Genomic DNA, 22,322 nt, shown 5'->3' on the forward strand with positions numbered 1-22,322 from the left:
TAGTGTTTGATAAAAACGAAAAGTAAAAAATAAAAAGAGGTGTAAAAAATTACTTACATTGGTGGTTTTTTTACTTTAGAGTACATGAAGGCCGTGAGGAAATTCTGTCCTACTATTCCTTTATATATACCCATAAATTAGTACTTTTGTGGTTCAAGTAAGGAATAATTTATATAAGTTAAATCCTAATTGATTTTAAACTCCCAATTATTAGGAGTAGTTCAAATAAGGAAAAATTTAATACATAATATTGTAGTCGATTTAAAACTTCTAAATATTCGAAAAAAACTAAAATTACAATTTTGTCCAATGTGAAATATAGATTTAAAGGTTAAAAAAGGCGAACACATTTTGCTAAAGACCTTTGTGATTTTAATATAGTATAGATATAATATATTTTTACCTAGTATTTTATTTATAACTAAAATAACTTAATATTATTTTATTTTGGCATTCGGTTATCTGGCCTTGAGACAAATTTATCAATCTTTTGTGCTTTGAGATCGATCTATTTTTTTGTTTAGGACAAAAAAAAATCATATATAGGGAGGGCGCAGGGGTTTAACCGTTTAAGGGAGCAAAGTGGCAGTGTTTTGGAGTACTGCCATTTTTATCTCTCTTCTCCTCTTTGTGTTTTTCGCTCTCTGATCGAACCACTGATAAGCGCGAGAAAAATACCCTGGTATTCTGATTTCTGCAAGAGGAACTCGCACCGAACAAACCATGGCTTAGCTCGAGAGAGGTAAAATTAACCTCCCTTTTGTTCCGATAATTCCATCAATTTCATCCTTAATTCCCTTAGTTTCTTTATTATTTTGAGCCCATTTACTTGTTGGTTGGAATTGCTAGGGATTTCTGTCTTTTTTTTTTCTTTTTGGTTTCCTTGGAGATATCTTACAAAATTCAAATTTTCCGTTACTTCAAGGAAATTATTTTTATTTTCCTAACTTCTTCTGAATTTCTGAGGTAGCACAAAATTTGGGGTTGTAATTAATTGCTTAGTTTTTGTTTTATCCTGTTCTTGATATTGTTGTAATGTGTGAATTATGTAAGTGTATTTCACTTCTTTTTTCAAAAGATATATTATACCTAGAATATATACACAAAGTTAGAGACATAATTCAAAAGTGTATCCCTAAGATCATGGCTTTTACCCACAATCTTTGACTGTACCATCACACATAATCTAGCATACAATTTAATATTGAAATACTCTCTGACAAGAGCTAAGTCTTAACACTCCCCCTCAAGCTGGAGCGTACATGTCATATGCTCCAAGATTGCTACAAATGTATTCAATCCGAGCCCCTCTAAGGGACTTAGTAAGAACATCTGCCAATTGGTCATTTGAACCAACGAATCCAGTGACAATGCATCCAGACTCGATCTTCTGCATAATAAAATGACAATCCACCTCTATATGTTTCGTTCTTTCATGAAAAACTGGATTTGAAGCAATATGAAAGGTAGCCTGATTGCCGCATAAAAGCTCCATCTATTTGAACTCACCACATTGTAACTCTTGGAGGAGTTGTTTCAACCAAATAAGCTCGCATGTTGCGAGGGCCATAGCTCGATATTCTGCTTCTGCACTAGATTTGGCAACAACATCTTGCTTTTTTGCTTTTCTAAGAAATTAGATTAGATTTCCCCCAATTATGACACATTACCCAGAAGTAAAGTGTCTATCTGACGGAGAACCTGCCCAATCAACATCAGAATATCCAACAATGTTTGTCTGACCTTTGTCTTCATATAATAGTCCTTGTCCTGGGATCTTTACACGGAGCTTGGATAAACTGACTAACCACACTTACTGCAAATGAAATATCAGGTCGTGTGATAGTAGGATAATTTAGTTTATCGACCAGTCTTCGATATCTGCCAGGATCTTCTAATGGATCCCCCTGTCTAGGGACGAGTTTGACATTTAGATCTATAGGAGCGTCAGTAGGTTTGCAGTTTAACATGCATGTTTCCTCAAGTATGTCCAAAGCATATTTTCTTTGTGAGATAACAATACTGGTCTTGGATTGTGCTACCTCGATTCCCAAAAAATACTTTAGCTTCCCAAAGTCCTTGGTTTGAAAGTGGCTGAATAGATGTTGTTTTAGCTCAGATACTCTTTCTTGATCATTTCCAGTTATGACTATGTCAGCAACATAGACGGCCAGATAAATGTTCTTTTCTGGACCATTATGTCGATAGAAAATGGAGTGATCTGCTTCACCTCGAGACATGCCAAATTGTTGAAAAACAGAGCTAAATCTGCCAAACCATGCTCTCGAAGATTGCTTAAGGCTATATAGTGAACGTTTTAGACGGTATACTAAGTTTGACTCCCTTGAGCAACAAACCCAGGAGGTTGCTCCATATAAACTTCCTCAGCAAGCTCACCATGTAAGAAAGCATTCTTAATATCTAGTTGATGAAGCGGCCAACGGTGCATTGCTGCTAAGGAGATAAGTAGTCGGACAGATGCAATCTTGGCAATTTGAGAGAATGTGTCACCATAGTCAAGACCATAAATCTGGGTGTATCCTTTAGCAACAAGGCGAGCTTTCAGCCGATCAATTGTTCCATCTAAACCTACCTTTACTGTATAGATCCACCGACATCCAACGGTAGATTTTCCTTCCGGTAACTGGACCAATTCCCAAGTGTTATTGGTCTCTAGAGCAGTCATTTCGTCGATCATAGCACCTTTCCACCCTGAATGTTTCAATGCTTCGCCAACAGTCTTTGGTATAGGTACATTAGGTAAGGCAGATACAAAGGTATAATATAATGGGGACAATCGATGATAACTTAAGCAGTTAAATCGTACTGGTTTTTGAGTAGTGCGTATACCTTTGCGTATGGCAATTGGTGAAGTTACTGCATTTGACGAAGGCATGACTGGAGGTGATGTAGGAGCAAGAGATGAGTCATTGGGAGCTACCAACGCATTTAGATCAGGAGTGGTGCTATCATTAGTATTAGCTAGAGGACTGGCACGTCTGGAGTATACTTGGAAGGAGGAGGAGAGCCTGAGGTCCGTCTGGAAGACTAGCCTGCGGCACAAGAAGTATTGGCACTGGCAAAACTTGACGCATCAAATTTCTGCTTGTAGTGTTTAGTGAAAAATAGGGAGATGTCTCAAAGAAGGTTACATCTGCAGAGATCAAATATTTATGTGCTTTTGGATCATAGCATTTATAACCTTTCCAGTAACGAGAGTATCCAAGAAAGACACACTTAATTGATTTTGGTTGGAGTTTGTCAGTTCCAGGACTGTGATCATGAACAAAACAAGTACATCCAAACACTTTCAAAGGTAAATGATAGGGATTTTGACATGGAAAGAGAATTGAGTGAGGACTTTGATGTTGCAACACAGAAGAGGGCATCCTAGTGATCAGATAGCAAGCGGTGAGAACAACATCTCCCCAAAAACGAAGAGGAACGTGATGGTGTATAAGTAAGGTACGAGCAGTTTCAATGAGATGCCGATTTTTACGTTCGGCAACTCCATTTTGTTGAGGAGTATATGCACAAGAAGTCTGATGAGTGATTCCTTGAGATGACATGAAACTAGTGAAAGGAGATGATAAATACTCCTTTGCATTGTCACTACGTAATACCTTTACTGAAACACCAAATTGATTGTTTAACTTAACGCAAAAATTTTGAAAAATAGAAAACAATTCAGAACGATTTTTCATTAAGAATACCTATGTGCAGCGGGAGAAGTCATCAATAAAGGTAACAAAATACTGAAATCCTAAACTTGAAACAACACGACCAGGACTTCAAACATCTGAGTGAACAATGTCAAACATAGATGAAGCCCTATTGTTGACTCTTTTGGGAAACAAGGTGCGAGTGTGTTTCCCAAGCTGACAAGACTCACATTCAAAAGAAGACAATATGTAAAGACTAGAAATTAATTTTTGAAGCTTTGCAAGACTCAGGTGGACTAAACGACCGTGGATTAGATCAGCTGATGCAGCGGAAGTGAAGGCAAATGGTGGTTGTGATTTGGACATATGATATAGTCCCTGCGACTCATATCCTGTTCCAATCGTCTTCCTCGTTTTCTAGTCCCGCACAACAACAGAGTTAGCAAAAAAAAGTGACGGAACAATTAAGGTTTTTGGTTAATTTACTAATGGAAATCAAATTGAATGGGCATTCAGGAGCAAATAAAACTGAGTTTAAAGAGATAGAGGAAAGAAGTTGCACTTCTCCTATTTCTTTTACTGTAGTTCGCGAGCCATTAGCAAGGGTAACCGCAGAGAGGATTGAAGAAGGAATAAGGTTTGAGAAAGGATTCTGATTACCAGAGATATGGTCAGATGCACCAGAGTCTAGTATCCATGAGCAATTGGGTGAAGACCTGCTCAGACAAGCAAAGAGATTACCAGTTTGTGAGGTGCCAGTTGTTTAGCCACTTGATACTGCAGGTAATCACTATAATCCACCCCAGATAAGGTAATAAAATTAGCATGTTGATCATCTGTTTCACCACCATTTTGAACTATGTGGGCTGTACTGCGATTGTTTGTACGTGGTGGTCGACCATGCAGTTTCCAACAAGTTTGTCGAGTATGTCTGGCTTGTTGTAATAGTTGTAGTATGGTATGCTGCTTTTACCTTTTCCTCTTTGATAGATATTTTGTTTTTGTGGATTTTTATTTTGCACAGCTAATACAGATGTCTCCACTTTATTAGTATCAAGTATTTCTGTTCCAATACGCAATAGCCGAGCTGAAACCTCAACTGATGAAGGGACTACAGAGCTTGCCAAGATCTGATCTTTTATAGGGCTGAGATCAGATCGAAGTCCTTTCAGTGCCAAAACCATAAAGAACTTATCTCTTTGTTGCTCCTGGGTGGTGACACTTGCAGAAAGTGGCATGAGCGAGTCAAATTGATCTTTCAAAGTATCTATTTGTCATAAATAACTCGCCATATCTTGATTATTCTGCTGAAGTTGGACTAAATCTGAAACTACTTTGTATATTCGTTGTATATCATTCGTATACAAAGCTTTAGCTTTAGTCCAAACTTTATAGCAAGTTTTACAACACTGAAACAAGTTGAGTAATTTCGGATCCCAAGAGTTCCATAAAAGATTACACAATTGTGCATCAATTCGGGTCCACTTAGTCTTTACACTAGCATTTTGACTAAGTGATCCTCATAACTACCTTGTAATTTAACCGTAGTAATAGTGGAAGGATTCAAAATTGGAGAGAAAAATGGTTTGACTTCTTCTGCCGTGGAGGACGCACCTGTCATTTTGATATTTAAATTTCAAGAAGGCAAGTGTACAAAATAATGTGGGAAAGAGGACAAAAGTAATGGCACTATGTAATGAAATAGAAGACTTTGTTGGGCAAGAAAACTTGTACGAATGGCTCCCACATGTAAAGACAAAGTAATAAAGTGTGACTTGAAATAAAGAAAGCTTTACTTTGGAAAAAGCTTTTCAAAACCAAAATTTTACTCTTCTGCTTTAAACGAAAAATCCCCTCTCAAGTTACCCACCAAATCAAGACTCAACAGAATACTTTTCTTTTCTTCTCACCAAAATCACAAGATCTGGCCTGGAAAGGAGCTTACTAATGGAATCGGGTCAGAGGGTAACAAGATATGACCGAAAACTGCTTCGGAGATTTTAGAAAATGTGATGGGTAAGACCGCAATGAATGGTCGACCCTCGCGTATCTGAAATGAAAGTCAGAGATGACCGGAAAAATCTGCCGAAGAAGTGGATGCCGGAAAAAGCAACCGGAAAAGGTGGTCGGAAAAATCCACCGGAGTAGTGACTGCCGGAAAAAGCAATCGAAAAAAGTATTTGAGCCTCTACCAAGATCGTAGAGGCTTTGATACCATGTGAATTATGTAAGTGTATTTCACTTCTTTTTTCAAAAGATAGATTACACTTAGAATATATACATACACAAAGCTAGAGACATAATTCAAAAATGTATCCCTAAGATCATGAGTTTTACCCACAATCTTTGAATGTACCATTAGACATAATCTAACATACAATCTAATATTGAAATACTCTTTGACAAGATCTAAGTCTTAACATAATGGAAAGGGTTATTTGCTTAATTCTGTTGAAGTTAGGATCTTCTTGTAATATTGAGTCTTTTTAGATCCAAATTCAAATTCTTCTAATTTTTGTTGCCGTAGAATTTTTATGCAAATTAATTAGCTACTCTATGAGTTATAAATTTTGGCATTCGGTTATCTGGCGTGGACCCTGGAGTATTCCACCCCGCGCCCACAAAATGGAAAATAACGTGAAAAATCATATTGTTTGATGCTGGTGTTATGATTTGGTAAACCCTAGTGAATACCAAATTGCATTTCACAATTCTGGAAATGATTAGTAGCGACTTGGAATGCTAAACTTAGTGATTCAAATTTGTATGGTTCTGTTTTACAATTTATCAGTGCCTTTTGTCCCTACAGTGAATGAACTCAAGGAAACTATGATTCTAACAATCATTGCTTATTTATTTTACTATTTTAAGTTTTCCAAATTCGCTGACTTGAGAAATGATTAAGAAATAAGGTTTCTTAATGGGTATGTCATATGATCTAAAGAGACCTATCCGTGCAAATTTTGTTTTAGATCTATTTTTAGTTGTGACTCGTTCCCGTTCCATGAACCGAAGCAAACTAATAGTGGTATGTGGAGGTACATTCTTAGAGTGAACTTCATAAGGTCATAGTAGAAGCGCCATAGATAATTGTAACTTGTTAGGTAATGCATAGAGAGATAGTTGTCTCCAAGTTTTGGAAATGGAATTGTTCGAAATACCGACTTTTGTATAATTACTTTAGGATAAGTAGGTCCAAGATAGAATACACTTTCATATAGCCCCCGTCAAAAGAAAGCTAAGTAAGATTAAATGGGGCCGTGTGTCTCAATGAAGACAATTCAGATATATAGGTTTAGTCTACTAGGAGAATGACATGGTAGATGAGCATGAATCACATACAATTAAAGCAGATTGATGAAATGAATTAGTGCTGGAAGAGCGCTGTGCAGTAGGAAGATACTTGATGGAGTGAAAGGCAAGTTTTATAGAAACAAATGTTAGACTGGTGTCCCTAGCTGTAGTACTAGTGTTACCCTTGTGTTCCCTATTTTTAGATTGATATTTTTTTTACCTGAGGTTCTCTTTGCTTAGTTTTATTTTTTGGATGTTATTACTATTTCGTTTGCCGTCGTTCTCTGTCATAACTGCTGTGATTTTGTTGTATTGAGCAGAGGGTCTTTCAGAAATAACCTCTTTACCTTCAGAAGGTAGGGGTAAGGACTACTTACATACTACCCTCCCCAGACCCCACTTGTGAGAATATACTGGGTATGTTGTTGTTGTTGTTGTTGTAGCACTTCCACTTCCTCTTTCACATTAAGCTTCCTTTTCTTCCACCCTTCATCACTTCCTCTTCAATTTCTCAAAATTCATACCCTCAGCTTATGATTTATTCAAAATTCCGTTTATCCAATTCGGAATAGTAAAAAAATCCATTTAATATTATTGAATTTCTATAGCTATTATTTCAAGAAATCACAACTGCAAATGCAAGAAAACTTCAAAGGTAGATGCTTCACAGAGAGCAGAGCCTTTTGTTAAATAAATCTTGGAGAAAATTAATGTAAAGAATGAAACTTCGATCTCAAATCAGCGCCTTTATCCCTTTTTGCGCTATCTTTTCCCCCCTATTCATACTCTTGTCTATATTAGTAATATTAGGGTTTAGTTTTCAAATTTCCCTTATGGGTGTTCATGTTATGATCTTTACATTTTCTGTTTGTAACTTTTGCTTTTCAATTACAGGTAATTAATTATATATCATATTTCAAGACTCAAGTGTGTGAAGCCAGCGTTGTACACAACAACTTTATTTAAAGGTGTTCTTAAGGCAGGAAAAGAATAATGTAAGTTATTACTTTTTTCCTATACCCATTTTTTCACCTCTTTCTCTATTTGTGGTAGTCCATGAAAAATTGATGCCATTTTTTAGTTTTGTTTTAGGGAGGGGTTGGTTCATGTGACCTCTATGCATATGTTTGACAAAATACCTTTCTCATAGTTGTAGTGATAAGAACATCACATTTCAGTTTTTCTTTTATTGCTACAAGTTTATAGAAATTCTGGAACTATAACTTTTTTTTTATAACCTCTGTAACTATAATATTTTACTTGTTCCTTGGTTTGTGCTGAGTTATGGTTATTTTTTTCAGGGGTGCTGTTAAACTGCTACTTCCGTTGCCTAAAAATGTTGATGGAGTGACCCTGGATCCAAACCCTGATTGGAGCTTTGATGCTTTACTGGTCGAGCTCAACTCGATAGAGAAGAAGCTCAATGGATCATCTGAATTTCCAATACCTTTTACCAAAGCAGAATCTCGGTATGTTATTTTAATAAGGTTTCTTAGTGAAATCACATCAAGTATTTTAGTTCCATTTGGATAGTAATTTTTCTGTGTTATTGTCTTATCTGTTTTTACACAGAGAACTCTCGGCTTCAAAGAATAATTCTCGGAGAGGCTTTATTATGCAAGTGTCTGATGACGACATGGAGGATTTGGAAAGAGACACTAAGGATGAAGTTGGTAATCATTTTGTTAAGGGGGGAAAACGTTTTGCCTGTGACGAAATCTATCTGAGGTAAATACTCAACAATTGCAAACATTATAGTGTGTAAGAATGAGAGGAGGTCTATTAGAACAGAGAAACAAGCTGCGAAATATGTTGCTATGAATGCCCTTCCCATGTTAAACATCTCATAATTGCTTGGCTCTATAGTTGTTTAAGGCATTACATGTTTATAGCATTTACTTATTGAGCCAAGAGTTAGGACATCGACATCCTTAGCCAAATAAGGAGGATAGGTGTATGTTTGACGGGGGTGGAGTGTGGGTGCAGGGGGTGCGGAAGCACTTAATATTACCACATAAAGGTTTTTTCCAGGTGCATCATAAAGTTATTCCTATGGTTCCTTAAACTCATGGACGTCATGTAGTACAGCAAGTTATAAGCCAGTGCTTTGCAAGTGTCTTTTATTAATAATAGACTTCCGTTTCATTCTTGATTAATACTTAGTGCAGCATTTCTCATGTTGTTTCAGTGATAGCGACCATTCTGAAGAAGGCCTGGGCATTGAACTGCAACATGATCTAATGGATAAAGTGGGATTAGTAGAAAGTGCTTTATCTGAATTAGCTCATGAGCACCATCTAACTATTGCGGTTTGTAACTTCACTTATATGCTTCCTTAACTTTCTCTGTCCATGTCCACGCCTTGCTTCACTTAGGAAAAGTAAAGAAGGGATGAATATATTAAACCGAATCTCTTTCTCTTATTACCTTACAACAGGATGAAATGAGAGATCAACTATCAGCACTTGAAGCTGAGTTCATGGATGAGAATGAGAAGCTTGCCTCCACACTTGAACGGGTGGAGAGAAATATTGAAGCTCAAAGGGAAATGAACAGAAAATTTGACATGCAGTACCAACGTAAAATGTAAGGCGTATTACTCTGATTTTGTGAAAAAAAACTTGTTTTTGCATTAAGTTTGTCATCTAGTTAATAGTTTTCTCTTTGTTCAATGATGTATAACAAGGAAGATGTTTCTCAGTGGGTTTTGGTCCAATGGTGGTCTGCTGGAACTGATGGAAAAATTATCTGTTTAATCACTAAAGACCAGGGTATACATTTTATCCGTGCTGTGGACTTCACTTCAACTGCTGCTGCTGCTACTCTAGGACCAATGGAAATAATATAATTTCTGAAGACACGCCAATCAAATCTCAATTACTTAAATAGGAGCTGGTTTGTGAGGAATTCACTTACAAAAACATTCACTAAGGATGTTAGATTGACAATTGATAATGAACCACTAATGTTGTTTAGGTTGGGAATGAAAGTGAATGGGGTGATTTGCTCATCATCTATTGTTGACATGAATTACAGATGAAGGTGTAAAACAGATTCAGGGATATGGGCGGCGAGCCGAGTTACTGTATAGAAGGGACACCAACAGGAAGTCATGTCACTTTGATTGCAAGTGAATATTTTCTGATTCAAACAACATGCATGCCCTTGAGAAATTTTACTATGTGAGTTACATAACCATCATAATTTATGTGAGTCTAGTTTATTTCTTGACAAGTGGACTCATGTTCCCGTTTAACTTATTTTAAAATATAAGTTAAAAAAGGCAATGTTTAATTCTACTCTTTTTCCTAATTAGAGGCTTAACTGGTGGACAATAAAAGAAAAATAAAACAGAAAAATCTTGATTATTAATAGTATGATCTACAATAGTATTATCTAAATTAGAGGGGCCATATTTACACATACATAATAAAGAAATTAGATTACATTTTCCATTAAAAAAATAGGAACATTTGAATTTAATAAATTGCATAAAGTTCATGTTGAAGGTTACCTTCGCCGTCAAAATTCACATTGTCAGCAAATTGATTCTCCATACTTTTTAGTACAAAGTATATGTTTTCTTCTTCACCGTAGAATGAATCCTTAAAAAAAAATTAATTTTTTTATTTTATGAAAGAGTAGACCTAGTAATCATTTTGGGAAGATCTTTTCCTGTTTTATTTTTCTTTTATTGCACTAGTTAAGCATCTAATTAGGAAAAAGATTAGATTTAAACATTGCCTTTTTTATTTTATGTTTTAAAATAAGTAAATAGAACATGAGTCCATTTGTCAAGAAATAAATTAGACTCACATAAGTAATGTTGGTTATGCAACTCACGTAATAAAATTTCTCCATGCCCTTGGTCTCAATAAAAAAACTTTGCGACTGACAAATATTGAATTTTTGTTAATGTTTCCTGTTCACTCTATACATGCTTGGAGTACCTAGAATTTAAAATTTAATCACCATTTTCATGTTCCTACAATTTAATTTTAGTAAAAATATACTATAAACTTCAATTGTATTACTGTAGTGCAGAAGCACTTGATGATCACCTAACTGCTGTACAAAGGGATCACGAACACAGATCCCAAATTGAAGAAAGGAGAATAAGAGATGATGCAGCTCGTGAAGAAGCCAAGAGGAAAGAAAAAGCTCTTCAAGAAGAAAAAGCCCGGCAAGAAATGATCAGAGCAGAAGCCAAGGTATGTGTTTTACTCCTATCGAGAGAGATGCACAATTTGATATGCTCATTGGAAATTCTCTCATATGCTTAGTAGAAAAGTTTCTTCAAGGATAAAAAAGTTTAGAAAGTTATATTTATCCAATTGCATTTCTGGTCGCCTGCCGTTTTGTGATTTTAGGATTTTACAAAGTTAACTATTTGTGAGAATCCTCGTCAAACGAGGAAGTAATTGTGCTTGTGTTAATTTACTAACTTAATATTTATTGGAACTGTTTTTTTTTTCCTGTGGCATACTTCTGCTAGTGCTAATGCTCACATTCCCTGGTTCTAGCATCCCTGGCTTTCCTGTGAAAAGCTGTCTATTTGTCTCCCCTCATGCTGCATCTATTACAAAGTTGTTGTTTGTGATTGAATTTTCTCCTTGTGGGTAATAACTAATAATAAGTTTGATTCCATCAGGTGCAGGCTAGGCTGGAAGCTGAAAGAGTTGAAAAGGAAAAAGCCGCAGCTCTGGAAGCTGAGAGGAAAGCAGCAAAAGAAGCTGCAGCTGCTGTGGAGAAGAAGGTATCTGAGTCATTGATGAATGTTCCTTCGGAGGCTAACAAGGTTTCAAAGGAAGTCACTATTCATAAACATTCAGCAGGTATGTCTCACTGTGTAATCTTAGTGAGGGAGTGGAAGTGAAGATTTGGCCTTCCTCCTACCCCTCTTTTTCTTTTTATGTTAGGCATTTTATTTCAAATAAATAATAACTTAAAATAAAATGCTATGTGCATGTCCCTTCGGGGACATCCAATAAAATTAGAATGACACATAGAAAATTAGCATGATGGCCCCTGTGCAAGGATGACAAGCGCAAATCGAGAAATGGTCCTGATTTTTTTACTACCTTGCCTTGTCAAAAATGCTCTGTGCATAGTCTAAGAGGAAAAACCCTAATTGTTTCTTTAAGTATAAGCCATAAGGTTAGATTTATTTTGATCCCTTATATTCAATTTGGACATAAACAGTCCTTTATCTTTGTAAAAAGTTACTCCCTCCGTTTCAAAAAGATTGTCTTAGTTTGACTTGGCACAAACTTTAATAAAGAAGGGAAGACTTTTGAGATATGTGGTCTTAAATAAGCCATAACATTTGTGTGACTGTAAGACTTTTGAAACTTCTGGTTTGAAATCTGTCATAGCATTTGTGTGCTTATAAATGTTTCTTATTAAGAAAATATTGAAAGGTGCCAAATCTTTTTGAAACAGACTAGTAAGGAAATAGTGTCAATCTTTTTGAAACAAAGGGAGTAACACTTCTGATCCAGGGCTAGATTGCAGGCTATTCATTACGGAAAAGATAACAAAATTTAAAAGCTGGGAACTAGGCCTTTGGGAAAGAGACTAACTCTGAAGATAAAACTCTCTCCAAGATATATTCCTAATAAATATACTTATTAAAATATTCTTACTTGGGATTATCCGGGTCTATTGTTCACAGCCATGCTTTTGACATCCTCCATTGGGGGATGTGGGGTGGTAAAAAAACACAGTGGTTTTAGAGGTGAACTTGGGGAATGAAGTCTTGAGAACTACAAAATATTAAGCGGGTGACTGATCAGTATATATGTGTCTGATGAACCATCGGATTTTTACAAGTCACCTTCAAAGCTGTGAAACTTCTTTGTGGCCAAGGACCATGCAATTGCGGTGTACTGGTTTATGAGAACCAATGCGGAGAAAGTGCATGATGGAGCGGAGATGAAAATTGATTTGATGTAGAACTAGTGTTGTTGCTATTGTTCGTCAGCAAGTCTAATAAATCTGTTCGAAGGGAGAAACATGGAAATCATTTCACTGATGTTGTCTTTCTCGTCTGTTTTCTCATCTTTTTGAGCAAAATGTCAATCTTTATTCTGGATTAATGTTCTCTAATTGCTATTGCAGACTGAATAATAGCCTGTTTGGCCAACAGGCCAAGCTTCTTTTGGGCCAAAAGTGCGTTTTTTGGGATCAAAAGTGCTTTCCCCCCAAAGTTAAGGTGTTTGACCAAGCTTTAGAAGGAAAAAAAATGCTTTTGAGTAGAAGCTGAAGCAGTTTTTGAGAAACAGAAAAAATAGTTTCTCCTTGAAAGCACTTTTTTTTGAAAAGCACTTTTGAGAAAAAATACACTTAGAAGCACTTCTTAAAAGCTTGACCAAACACTAATTGCTGCTCAAAAGTCCATCTCTTTCTTTGATTGGAAAAGGTTTTTCTACCATCAATAATAATAGTATACTGAGACAATCAATTAATATGTCATAATTTGCTACTCCCTTCGGTCCAAATAAGTGATTTTTTGGCCTTTTTTTTGTGGTCCAAAATAAGTGATTTTTCCAGATTTCAAGAATGAATTAATTATTTTTTTCCTACATTATCCTTGGAGTAAATAGTGTTGGAGTATGTGTTAGGAGTGTTTATGTGAGATAGTAAAGGTTAATATGGTCAATTTCATTGCTCATTAATGTTAAAAGGTGGATTTCTTAATCTGTGTGGAAACATCCAAAAAATCACTTATTTTGAATCGGAGGGAGTAATAGATATGCTTTGCTTAGAATTAGATATGATTTGGTTAGATAGAACAGAGAAACATAATTCGCTAGTTTGATAACTTCGTCAATTGGTAAACGAATTTCCATAAGCTAATACTTGTGGCTTCTTTCTGTTCCGTTAGTGTTGTCTCTTTTCCCATTAGTTCCATTAGTCCCATTATTTTTTTTAGCCTTTGGTGGTATCTTTTCTGTTAGTGAATGGTCTTGAGACTAACCTGGACTAAAGGTGCTCACTAATTACAAAGATAAAGGAGTGTTCATGCTCAATGAAATGTATAAAAGACCAAGTTAGAGCTACCCCTATATTTAAAGGACTATTCTAGTCTTTTTCTCCATAGTCTAAATATAAAGATTTATTGTCAGAACTTTTAAGTACTTTTTATAAAGTCAACTGGATAATATCCTTTTATCAAATAATGTATTGTACGCCAATCTCCAAGTGGCAAGATGAAATATTTAGATGTTGTTTTTCTTTCTATTTCTAATGCTTGTAAATATATGCGTAGATTTCAAGTTTGCAATTTTGGATATAGCAGGAAATACAATCAGGGTGTCAGAAAATGCTCAAAAGCTGGAGGAGAAAAGATTGATGATTTGCAGTGAAATAGCTTCACAGAATGAAGCGCTGGGATCGCGTTCTAACAAGGTAACCTTGCAAAACAATATTTGAAATTTCATTGCTGATTTATCACACTATTATGCTTCTTGATGCATAAAGTAAAGTGTTCTTCGCAGAGGCTCTGGAGTGAGGGTTCCTAAACAGTTACTCCCTTTATCCTAATTTATATGGCATTCTTCCATTTGGATATCCCAAATGTTTGACACCATTTTATTAATACTGTTATTCTATTTGACTTGCACAGTTGCTAGAGTTAAAAGCCATTGGAACTATATACATTTATGTGTTTTTGCTATATCAGACTAATTTTTCAACAACTGTTTTTATATTTTTCTTCCACCACTACTAATACATTAACAAAAAGTCAAATTAACATCTTAAACTTCGTGGTCGGTGAAGTAGTCTCACATTTCATGAGACAGAGGAAGTAATGACTTTTAAAGTTAACTCTTTCCCTGCTAACATAATCATTTACCCATCCAATTATCTGTCGGGAGTTGTTGGTTCAAGCTCTTGGAACTGCTTACATTTAACTGTGCGATCCTTGCATTTTTGAAAAAGTTATTGAAACATTTTGATAAGTTCATTTGAGTCTTCTTTTAGCTGAAATAAACAACAAAAACAACTAAGTATGTCTCAATCCCAAACAAGTTGAGGTTGGCTATATGAACCCTCGCTGACCATGTTTCTCCATTGAAGCTCAACTCATGTCATCGTCATACCAAATAAAAATAAAAGTGAAAAATAAGTTAAGTACATCTAAACAGTAATAATAATAATGATATTAAGATTTCTTTATATTTTTACTGGTTCTTTTTTGAAAGGTAAGGTAATTTATATATAAACAAGCACAAAAGATGTGCTGCAAACAGGTGAACAGTATTTACAGAAGCAAAAACAGCAAAAGTATGCCCCTTCTAATCCTTTAGGGGTTCTGACATTTGTAGGACTGATTCTGTATCATTTGCATTCTCCATTCTACACCTTGTGCTTTTACAAAATAATACATCTGGATTTTATCCTAATGATAGAATTAGCAGAGTCTTCAAAGCATCTTCTATTCCTTTCGGTCCAAATAATCCACCAAATACAAGATATCGTATTACACCATCTAAGTTTGCCATTACTAAGCCCAATTATGTTCCAGAAGCTAAGCAAATCAGTTGTTGAACTAGGCATTACTCACTGCAGACCAATTATGTTCATAAAAGCTGCCACAGTTGGACAGTAACTTGGCAATGCAAAGACACATGCCGAATACTCTTGGGTTGTTTCCCGCATAGGAAGCATTTATTGCATAGAACCAACCCTCTTTTTTTGTAAATTCTCGTAAGTAAGACAATCTTCTTTGCTCACTATCCAGGTAAAACAAGCTACCTGAAAGGGGCTTTTGTATTCCAGATTTTCTTCCAAAAAGACACACTAAACGTTCTTTTACTGTTGTGATGCCATCTTCTAAATCAGTAAACTGTTTGAATGTGCTTAAGTGGTTGTAAAATGTTGTAGCCCTGTCGATCTCCCAGTTTAATGAAGGCTCATTTCCAATCCACATATCCCCTTCAGAAGGATATCCTCATCCCATTGCCCACCTTGAACCTATTCTAGACGTGAAACAAGACCAGCGAGCTCTAATTATTCTCCAAATTGAGACTCTATATGCAGCTTTTACTTCTCTGGTGCACCATTGATTCTCAACTCCATTTTTGTTCTTAATCACACCAACTCAAAGGGCATCAACCTCCGAGTTATATCTCCATAGCCACTTCATCAACAAGCTTTTATTGTGTTTTCTGAGGTTTTTAATCCTCAGTCCACCATTTTCCTTTGCCTTGATAGGTTCTGTTCACTAAATTAAATATCCTCTGTTCTTTATTACCTTTCCAAATAAAGTTCCTCTGTAGCTTGTCAATTCTTTTTTCAACCTTACTAGGCAAAGAGAAAAGAGACATCACATATGTTGAGCCCAGCACATTGTTAACTAGTACCAATCTTCCTCCTTTGATAAATACTGTTTCTTCCAGTTTACTAGCCTTCTTTCACATTTCTCCTAGACTGCTTCCTATATACTATTAGCTCTATGCTTGGCCCCTAAAAGGCAATACCAAATAGACAGTTGGCTGAGTGCCAACCTGACACCCTAAAGTTCCAGTAGGTCTGCTGCAATTTGTGATGACATTAACTGGATATGAAAAGCTTATTCTCCAGTTAACATGAAGACCATAAATTGCTTCAAAATATACAAGTTTGAGCTGCAGATGCCTAAGTTGCTCAATCTCCGCATCAGACAACACCGTAGTATCATCATCATACAATAAATGTTAGATTTCCATGGCATTTGGCTACTATTTTGACTCTGAATCCTCTTATTTCTCCATTCACATATGTAACAGATAGCATTTACTAAAACATTCCATCACCAGTAAAAATAAGAAAGGAGAAAGAGGATCTCCTTGTCGTAAACCTCTTTGAGCTGCAAAAAAAAAACCCCACCGGTTTCTCATTAACAAGGACAGAATATATACCTGTACTGGTGCAAAAGGAAATCCACTTGATCCATCTTCTACCAAATCCCAAATCCTCAAGCATGTTCATCAGAAAGTTCCAATTGACATATCATCAGCTTTTTCGATGTCTAACTTGCAAACAATACACCGCTTGTTGCTTTTTTGTCTAGAATCTAAACATTCATTAACAATGAGAGCCGCGTCCATGATTTGCCTTCCTCTTATAAAAGCTAAACCCCCCTCAATTCGACAACAGTATTTTTTACTGGTATAGAAATCTATGATTACGTCAAAATACTCCTAGAAAAGCAATAGGTCCAAAATCTACGTATTAACAAGTAAAACTTGTTCCCAAGTAGTAGATTTCACCTATATGGATCTTTTTCTTCCATTATGCCTATCTTTAGCCAAGTCTTGATTGATTCCAGGTAATTGTAGTTCTTTCAAGACAACTTCTTCCTTCCATGTGATTTTAGGTCTACCTCGTCCTCTTTTTAACACCTTGACTCCACATAGTTTCACGCCTATGGACTGCTGCATCTGTAGGTTGACGAAGGACACTAACGTACCATTTCAAGTGATCTTCTCTCATTTTATCCTAAATGCATGCTACTTGCACCTTCCAGCTAATATGGTCATTTTTTAATAAAAGAAAAAGAAATAGTTGCTTGTTTAGTTGGAATGTCATCAGATGCATTTTGAATTATTATATTCCATCTTAGCGTACCGAGATTTAGTCCAGAGTTCTATTTGAGATCCTAAGGATGTTAATTTGGGTTAATAATTTCTGATATTTTATAAAATTACTACTACAACTACTCCACAATCCGGATTTGGGGTACTTCTGATATTCTATAGTTTAACACAAATTCTTTCTTAACAGGCTTACCGAAAATATGAAATGGAAATAGCCAGACGAATCAGAACTATCACTGGTACAAAAGAAAATGTCAGGTACCTGGAAACTCGTCTCTTAGATTGTTAGCCCTATCTCCTGTAGCTTTAATGATTTTCTTGTTGAAACCATTTTCTACCTCCCATATTTAAGTCACGTATTTGGTTGCTTTGACCTATATTTTTGAACCAGTTTTGGGTATAAACTTCATGAGGTGCAAGAACTATATTGATGTTTGATACATGTATGTTACTTTTCCTTGTGCAGAGTGAAAGCAGATGAATTAATTAAGCTAATCAGTGATTCAACATGTCCACAATCCATCAGCATTGCGATGTTTGCACAGAAGGTAAAATCCTGAAGTACTTCAACTGGGATTTTTTCTTTAGGTATCTTTTATGATGTCATTGTTTTTACTTCTTTCTCTTTTTCCTTTTCTTTTTCGGGAGGGGCACGGGACGGTGACGGATGTTGGGGATTTGGGGTTTGCATATGTTTATGCTTGTAGAAAATTGTGGGTTCTTGATGCAGCAGTTGATTAGTGTATATTGAATATATTCTACTATCTGAGCTTTGTCCAAACATCTAAGGATATTGACTGTGATTCTGGTTTTCAATTTTATAGGTTGTGTCCCTGTGCGTGAACCCTACAGGAAGCTTTAACAGTGCCGTCTATGCGTATGGTCGTGTAATTGTCCTTGTTACTTCAAAGGTAGTTATGATATTGTTCTGGTCCTCTTGCTATTATAGGTCAATATTAGTTCTTGCTGTCTTATAATCAGGTGATCAACTTGAATAACTGAAAAGAAAGCAGTTAAAGCATTTTTGTTCCTTCACTAATCAGTAAAAAACCAATATGCTTTCATCTAAACCTAGTCATGCTCAGTCCCAGATTGAGTGTCACGTTTTGACTTCACATTAAGGATGCTTGTTTCTTATACCAAACTTTCTAACCTAAACTTGTTCTCCAGAACCAAAACAAATTGGGGTCTCAAATTGTCAGGCAAGCCCCTCCTCCGCTGCCAGTACAGTGGCTGGTTAAGTACTGGTTACATCTCCACTTTACACTTTAGAATCCCGCTTTCTTTTTTCTCCAAAAAAATATTTGTTGTTTCTCTTCAACCAAATCTTTTAATTTTCACCCATTTGAAGGCCTAAAAAATTGCTTAAGGATTTAGTGATACTTTTACCAAAAGCCATATCCAAACACAAACCCGAAGCTAAATTTCCTAAAACCACCAAAAATAAAATTGTTTTCCATCCAAACTCACTATCCAGACCTGAGCCCAAAAGGTGAATTGCTGGAAAAAATGGGGAATACCTTCGAATTTAAAGTAGATGTCAGGAATTTCTGACGAAGGGAAATCTAGAGGTTGTATTGATAGCGCGAGAAGGGCTCTAGGATGGTTAACATAAAAAGGTTTAATTTAGGACAGGAGACTTGAGTGTTTGAAAAGGGATCATGAGTATGGATCAGAAAGTACTAACTAATGTAGATTACCATCCTTACATATTGGTTTGCTTTTCGTCACAGGTCCCTCTTGCCATGGATGTTCTCATAGGCGAGTTGGATAAAGTTTGCATTTACGCAGTTCCTAAGTACATTATTTACTCAGAGGTACTTCTTATTTACCTTAGTATTACCTGTTTGGCATCTACACATCTCATTGTTGTCTTTTGTGGAATTCTTTTTACTTGATTGTCTTGGAGCATGATTTTTCTAAAATTAAGTGATGAGAAAAGAACTTGTCGCAGACGTTAACCTTCTGCACCCCATGATTCACATCGTACTATACTACCTGCACGAAAATTAACTTTGATGTGTTCTTTCACTTCAGACAGCATTTCAGACAAAAGAAGCTTATTACAAAGCTATTGGCTATGCAGAGGAAGATGGGAAGATCGAAAGTACTGATAGTTATGTGGATCGCTTAAGTGCATACATGAAATTATATGGTGCTCTTGTTCAGGTCAGTTGCTTAGACATTTGTTACTTTTATCCTCAAGAATCCTTAATGCTTGTGTTGCCGACACTCTCGTCTATCTTACTCTTTTGGGAAAATAGTGGTTTGGCCTCTGAGTTTTGCTTTATTCCGGTTTTAGTCCCTGCATTATTTGCATGATCATATCTGATCTTCAATTTAACAAATGTGGATTTTGGTCCAATCACTCATTGAAACTAACAGAACATCAATTTGGATTCAGTCGTTTCTCCATCAACCTGGCCATTCTTCCTCCTTCAGTTAGCACCAACATTAGCTGTTTCTATGCATTGATGATTTCAACTTGAAAATAAAGGGAGTACCAAATATACATATAATCATCATAATTCGTGCCCATCGTCTTTTTGAGTTGTGGTTTACTTCAACTTCTTGTTAGGTTCCCTTTAAAGCCTCCAAATAGAGACCAATTCTCTTTGAGAATGTGTGTGCCCTTCAAAATGGAAATTATGTTGGCATTTCCACCTACATGATATTTGGAGTGGATCAGTGCTTAATTGATGCTCTACGTTCAATAAGAAGCCATCGCCAGTGTGATAAACCCATCTTCGTCACTCGCTCCCAGGTATAAGGAACACAAAATTGAGCATGACGAATATAAGTTGATTGCGATTTGCGATGGGGTGCAACAAATGAAGCCCTAGGGGCTAAAGAGCTCCGTGAGAAGAAAATGCATAATAATGACTTTGAAGGGACTCAAGAGGTTGCCTTGAAATCTGAAGGACTTTACCCTCAACTATAGAACATATCTCAACTACTTGTCTCTAATGTCCATTTTCTAGCTCAGAGCAGTGGAGTGGGATTAAAAAAGATTGCAATGGATCCCTCATGTTGATAAAGTCACCATTAGACATCAATATTGGAGACTTGTGCTTCATCCAAACAAGAGCCTTCCAGGTGCAGAAGCGGCTTTCATGTTAGGTTGGGGAAGTAGATGTGGTGCTCTCCGACCCAGTTAAAGAGCTTTGCATGATAGAAAGTGCTGAATTTTATCCGGGGTTACAGAAGCAAAGCCACTATCTCATCAGGTTATTCGAAATCCTCCAGTTTGACAAAGCAATATTTCAATTGGTTTAGCATTCAGTTCAGTATGTGAATCATTGTCCACAAACAGAACCAACTTCATCAGCAGAGCAGGAAACATTCTAGACAAGATGTCCTTTTTGCAATATTAGTTACCAGTGCTACAGGTTGTGACCGAGCAGTACGCTGCCAGAAATGATCAAAGCCATATGATTGTGCTAATATTTGTTATTCCACGTATAGGAATTTTGTTTAGGGAGTTCTTGGTGCAGACTGCAGAGCTCCTTTGGCCTGAGGTTTGATGGAGAAGTAACAGAATCCCAAACTAATATTTGTTAGTAGAATATGACATCCTGTTATATTTATTTGGTGATTGGACTAGAACTGCACATTTTGTTTAATTGGAGGTCAGATGTGCTCAGCCAAATAATACAACAACAACAACAAAAAAAAAAAAAAAAACAAGTGGGGTCTGAGAAGGATAGGATGTATGCAGCCTTACCCAACAGAGAGACGGTTTCCGATAGACCTAAGGGTAAAGAAAGGATGGAAGAAGCACTCATAGCAATACAAGGTATTTAAAAAACAGAACACAAGATAGCAAAAGAGAGTATGAAAGAAGTACTAATAGTCAGTAATAACAGTACAATGTATGAAACGATAGCAAACTAAGGGCGTATGGAAGGCAAGTAACAACAGTACAAGATTTTTTCCTTCCTTCATTCCTATAGTAACTGATTTAGTAGTAAACTGCATTTTGTGGCAGACTGAAGTTGAAGGCTGCCAAAATTTGCATGGTCTCAGAGAAGGTTGGGCATGGATAGCCAGATTCTTAAATGTTCTCCCAGCAAATTTATATACTGCAGCCGCCTTGCAGGCTTTTCTTGAAGTAAGTTGAAGCTCTCTCAGTTCCTTTTATGTTAATGAAATGGGGTAGGAGTTAAAAGAAAATGTCTTGGTTACGTAGATGGCAGGTTTTGCTCTACACAAAAGATATAAGACACAATTCAGAAAGATGTTGGATATCATTGCTAAAGATTTTCTAACTGCATTGAAAGATCGAGGCGATGCAAAGTTGAACAAGGTGATTGTGAATATCCGAAACTATATAGAGTCAAATCAGTTCCTGAAGGAACCTGAAGGCTGGCGCCTCAGGAGTAACTTGGAATCACACAATTTCACTCCAGAGTCAGATCATCAACAGCAATATGGTTACCAACAGAATAGCTACTATCGCTAGTTCCGTACTGTAGAAAACTTTGGTCCCTTCTTCTTTTCCATCAGTTACTGAAAATTTGTTCAAGTCCAATGATATCATTAAGACGCTTTGTTCCCATAATTTGAATATGTAGCTCCTGTATCATTTGTATATTGTTAAAGATTGTAAAAGGAAGTTGTGTACCTCTATTTCTACACTTATATTTTTCACTCCATAGAATCTCATGCCAGGGGGTAAGTCACTGTAAGGGAAAACAAAGAATTATGAGTTGGTGGATGTAAGAGTTAACTTAAGATTATTATATAAAGTTTTACTAATAATCAAGCTCTTTGCATTTCCGTC

At 36.2% G+C, this 22,322-nt stretch overlaps 1 protein-coding gene and 1 non-coding gene across 8 annotated transcripts; both read left to right on the forward strand.

Moving 5' to 3' along the window:
- Positions 1 to 522: 522 nt before the first annotated feature.
- On the forward strand, positions 523 to 22,322 carry LOC107815577 (mRNA export factor GLE1-like). 7 transcript variants are annotated; one of them, XR_012695348.1, is made up of 17 exons: positions 523 to 742; positions 7,851 to 7,951; positions 8,258 to 8,425; positions 8,529 to 8,684; positions 9,145 to 9,265; positions 9,394 to 9,542; positions 10,996 to 11,167; positions 11,608 to 11,791; positions 14,257 to 14,366; positions 17,727 to 17,797; positions 18,006 to 18,087; positions 18,364 to 18,450; positions 19,273 to 19,356; positions 19,577 to 19,708; positions 19,944 to 21,446; positions 21,528 to 21,650; positions 21,729 to 22,322. XR_012695348.1 is itself a non-coding variant. In XM_075222575.1 (17 exons), coding segments are annotated over exons 3-17 (1,917 nt in total). In that variant the 5' UTR covers positions 568 to 742; positions 7,277 to 7,373; positions 7,851 to 7,949; the 3' UTR covers positions 22,002 to 22,322. The 7 variants fall into 7 exon arrangements, 5 of the variants coding, with proteins under 5 accessions (XP_075078675.1, XP_075078677.1, XP_075078679.1 ...); XR_012695349.1 differs by having other exon boundaries at positions 14,254 to 14,366; positions 20,118 to 21,446; positions 21,729 to 22,168; XM_075222575.1 differs by lacking the exon at positions 19,944 to 21,446 and adding an exon at positions 7,277 to 7,373 and having other exon boundaries at positions 568 to 742; positions 14,254 to 14,366.
- On the forward strand, positions 11,925 to 12,030 carry LOC142165582 (U6 spliceosomal RNA). The gene has a single exon (XR_012696242.1). It is a non-coding gene; the product is annotated as a U6 spliceosomal RNA (small nuclear RNA).

Source organism: Nicotiana tabacum, chromosome 10, assembly GCF_000715075.1.
Source record: "Nicotiana tabacum cultivar K326 chromosome 10, ASM71507v2, whole genome shotgun sequence".
Taxonomy (NCBI): Eukaryota; Viridiplantae; Streptophyta; class Magnoliopsida; order Solanales; family Solanaceae; genus Nicotiana; species Nicotiana tabacum.

Bases quoted from the DNA above. Each gene is read 5' to 3' on its own strand.
- LOC107815577 (XM_075222574.1), top strand. The intron at 11,792-14,253 runs GTATGTCTCACT...TTTTGGATATAG, and splicing joins TATTCATAAACATTCAGCAG to CAGGAAATACAATCAGGGTG. The intron at 17,798-18,005 runs GTACCTGGAAAC...TTCCTTGTGCAG, and splicing joins GGTACAAAAGAAAATGTCAG to AGTGAAAGCAGATGAATTAA.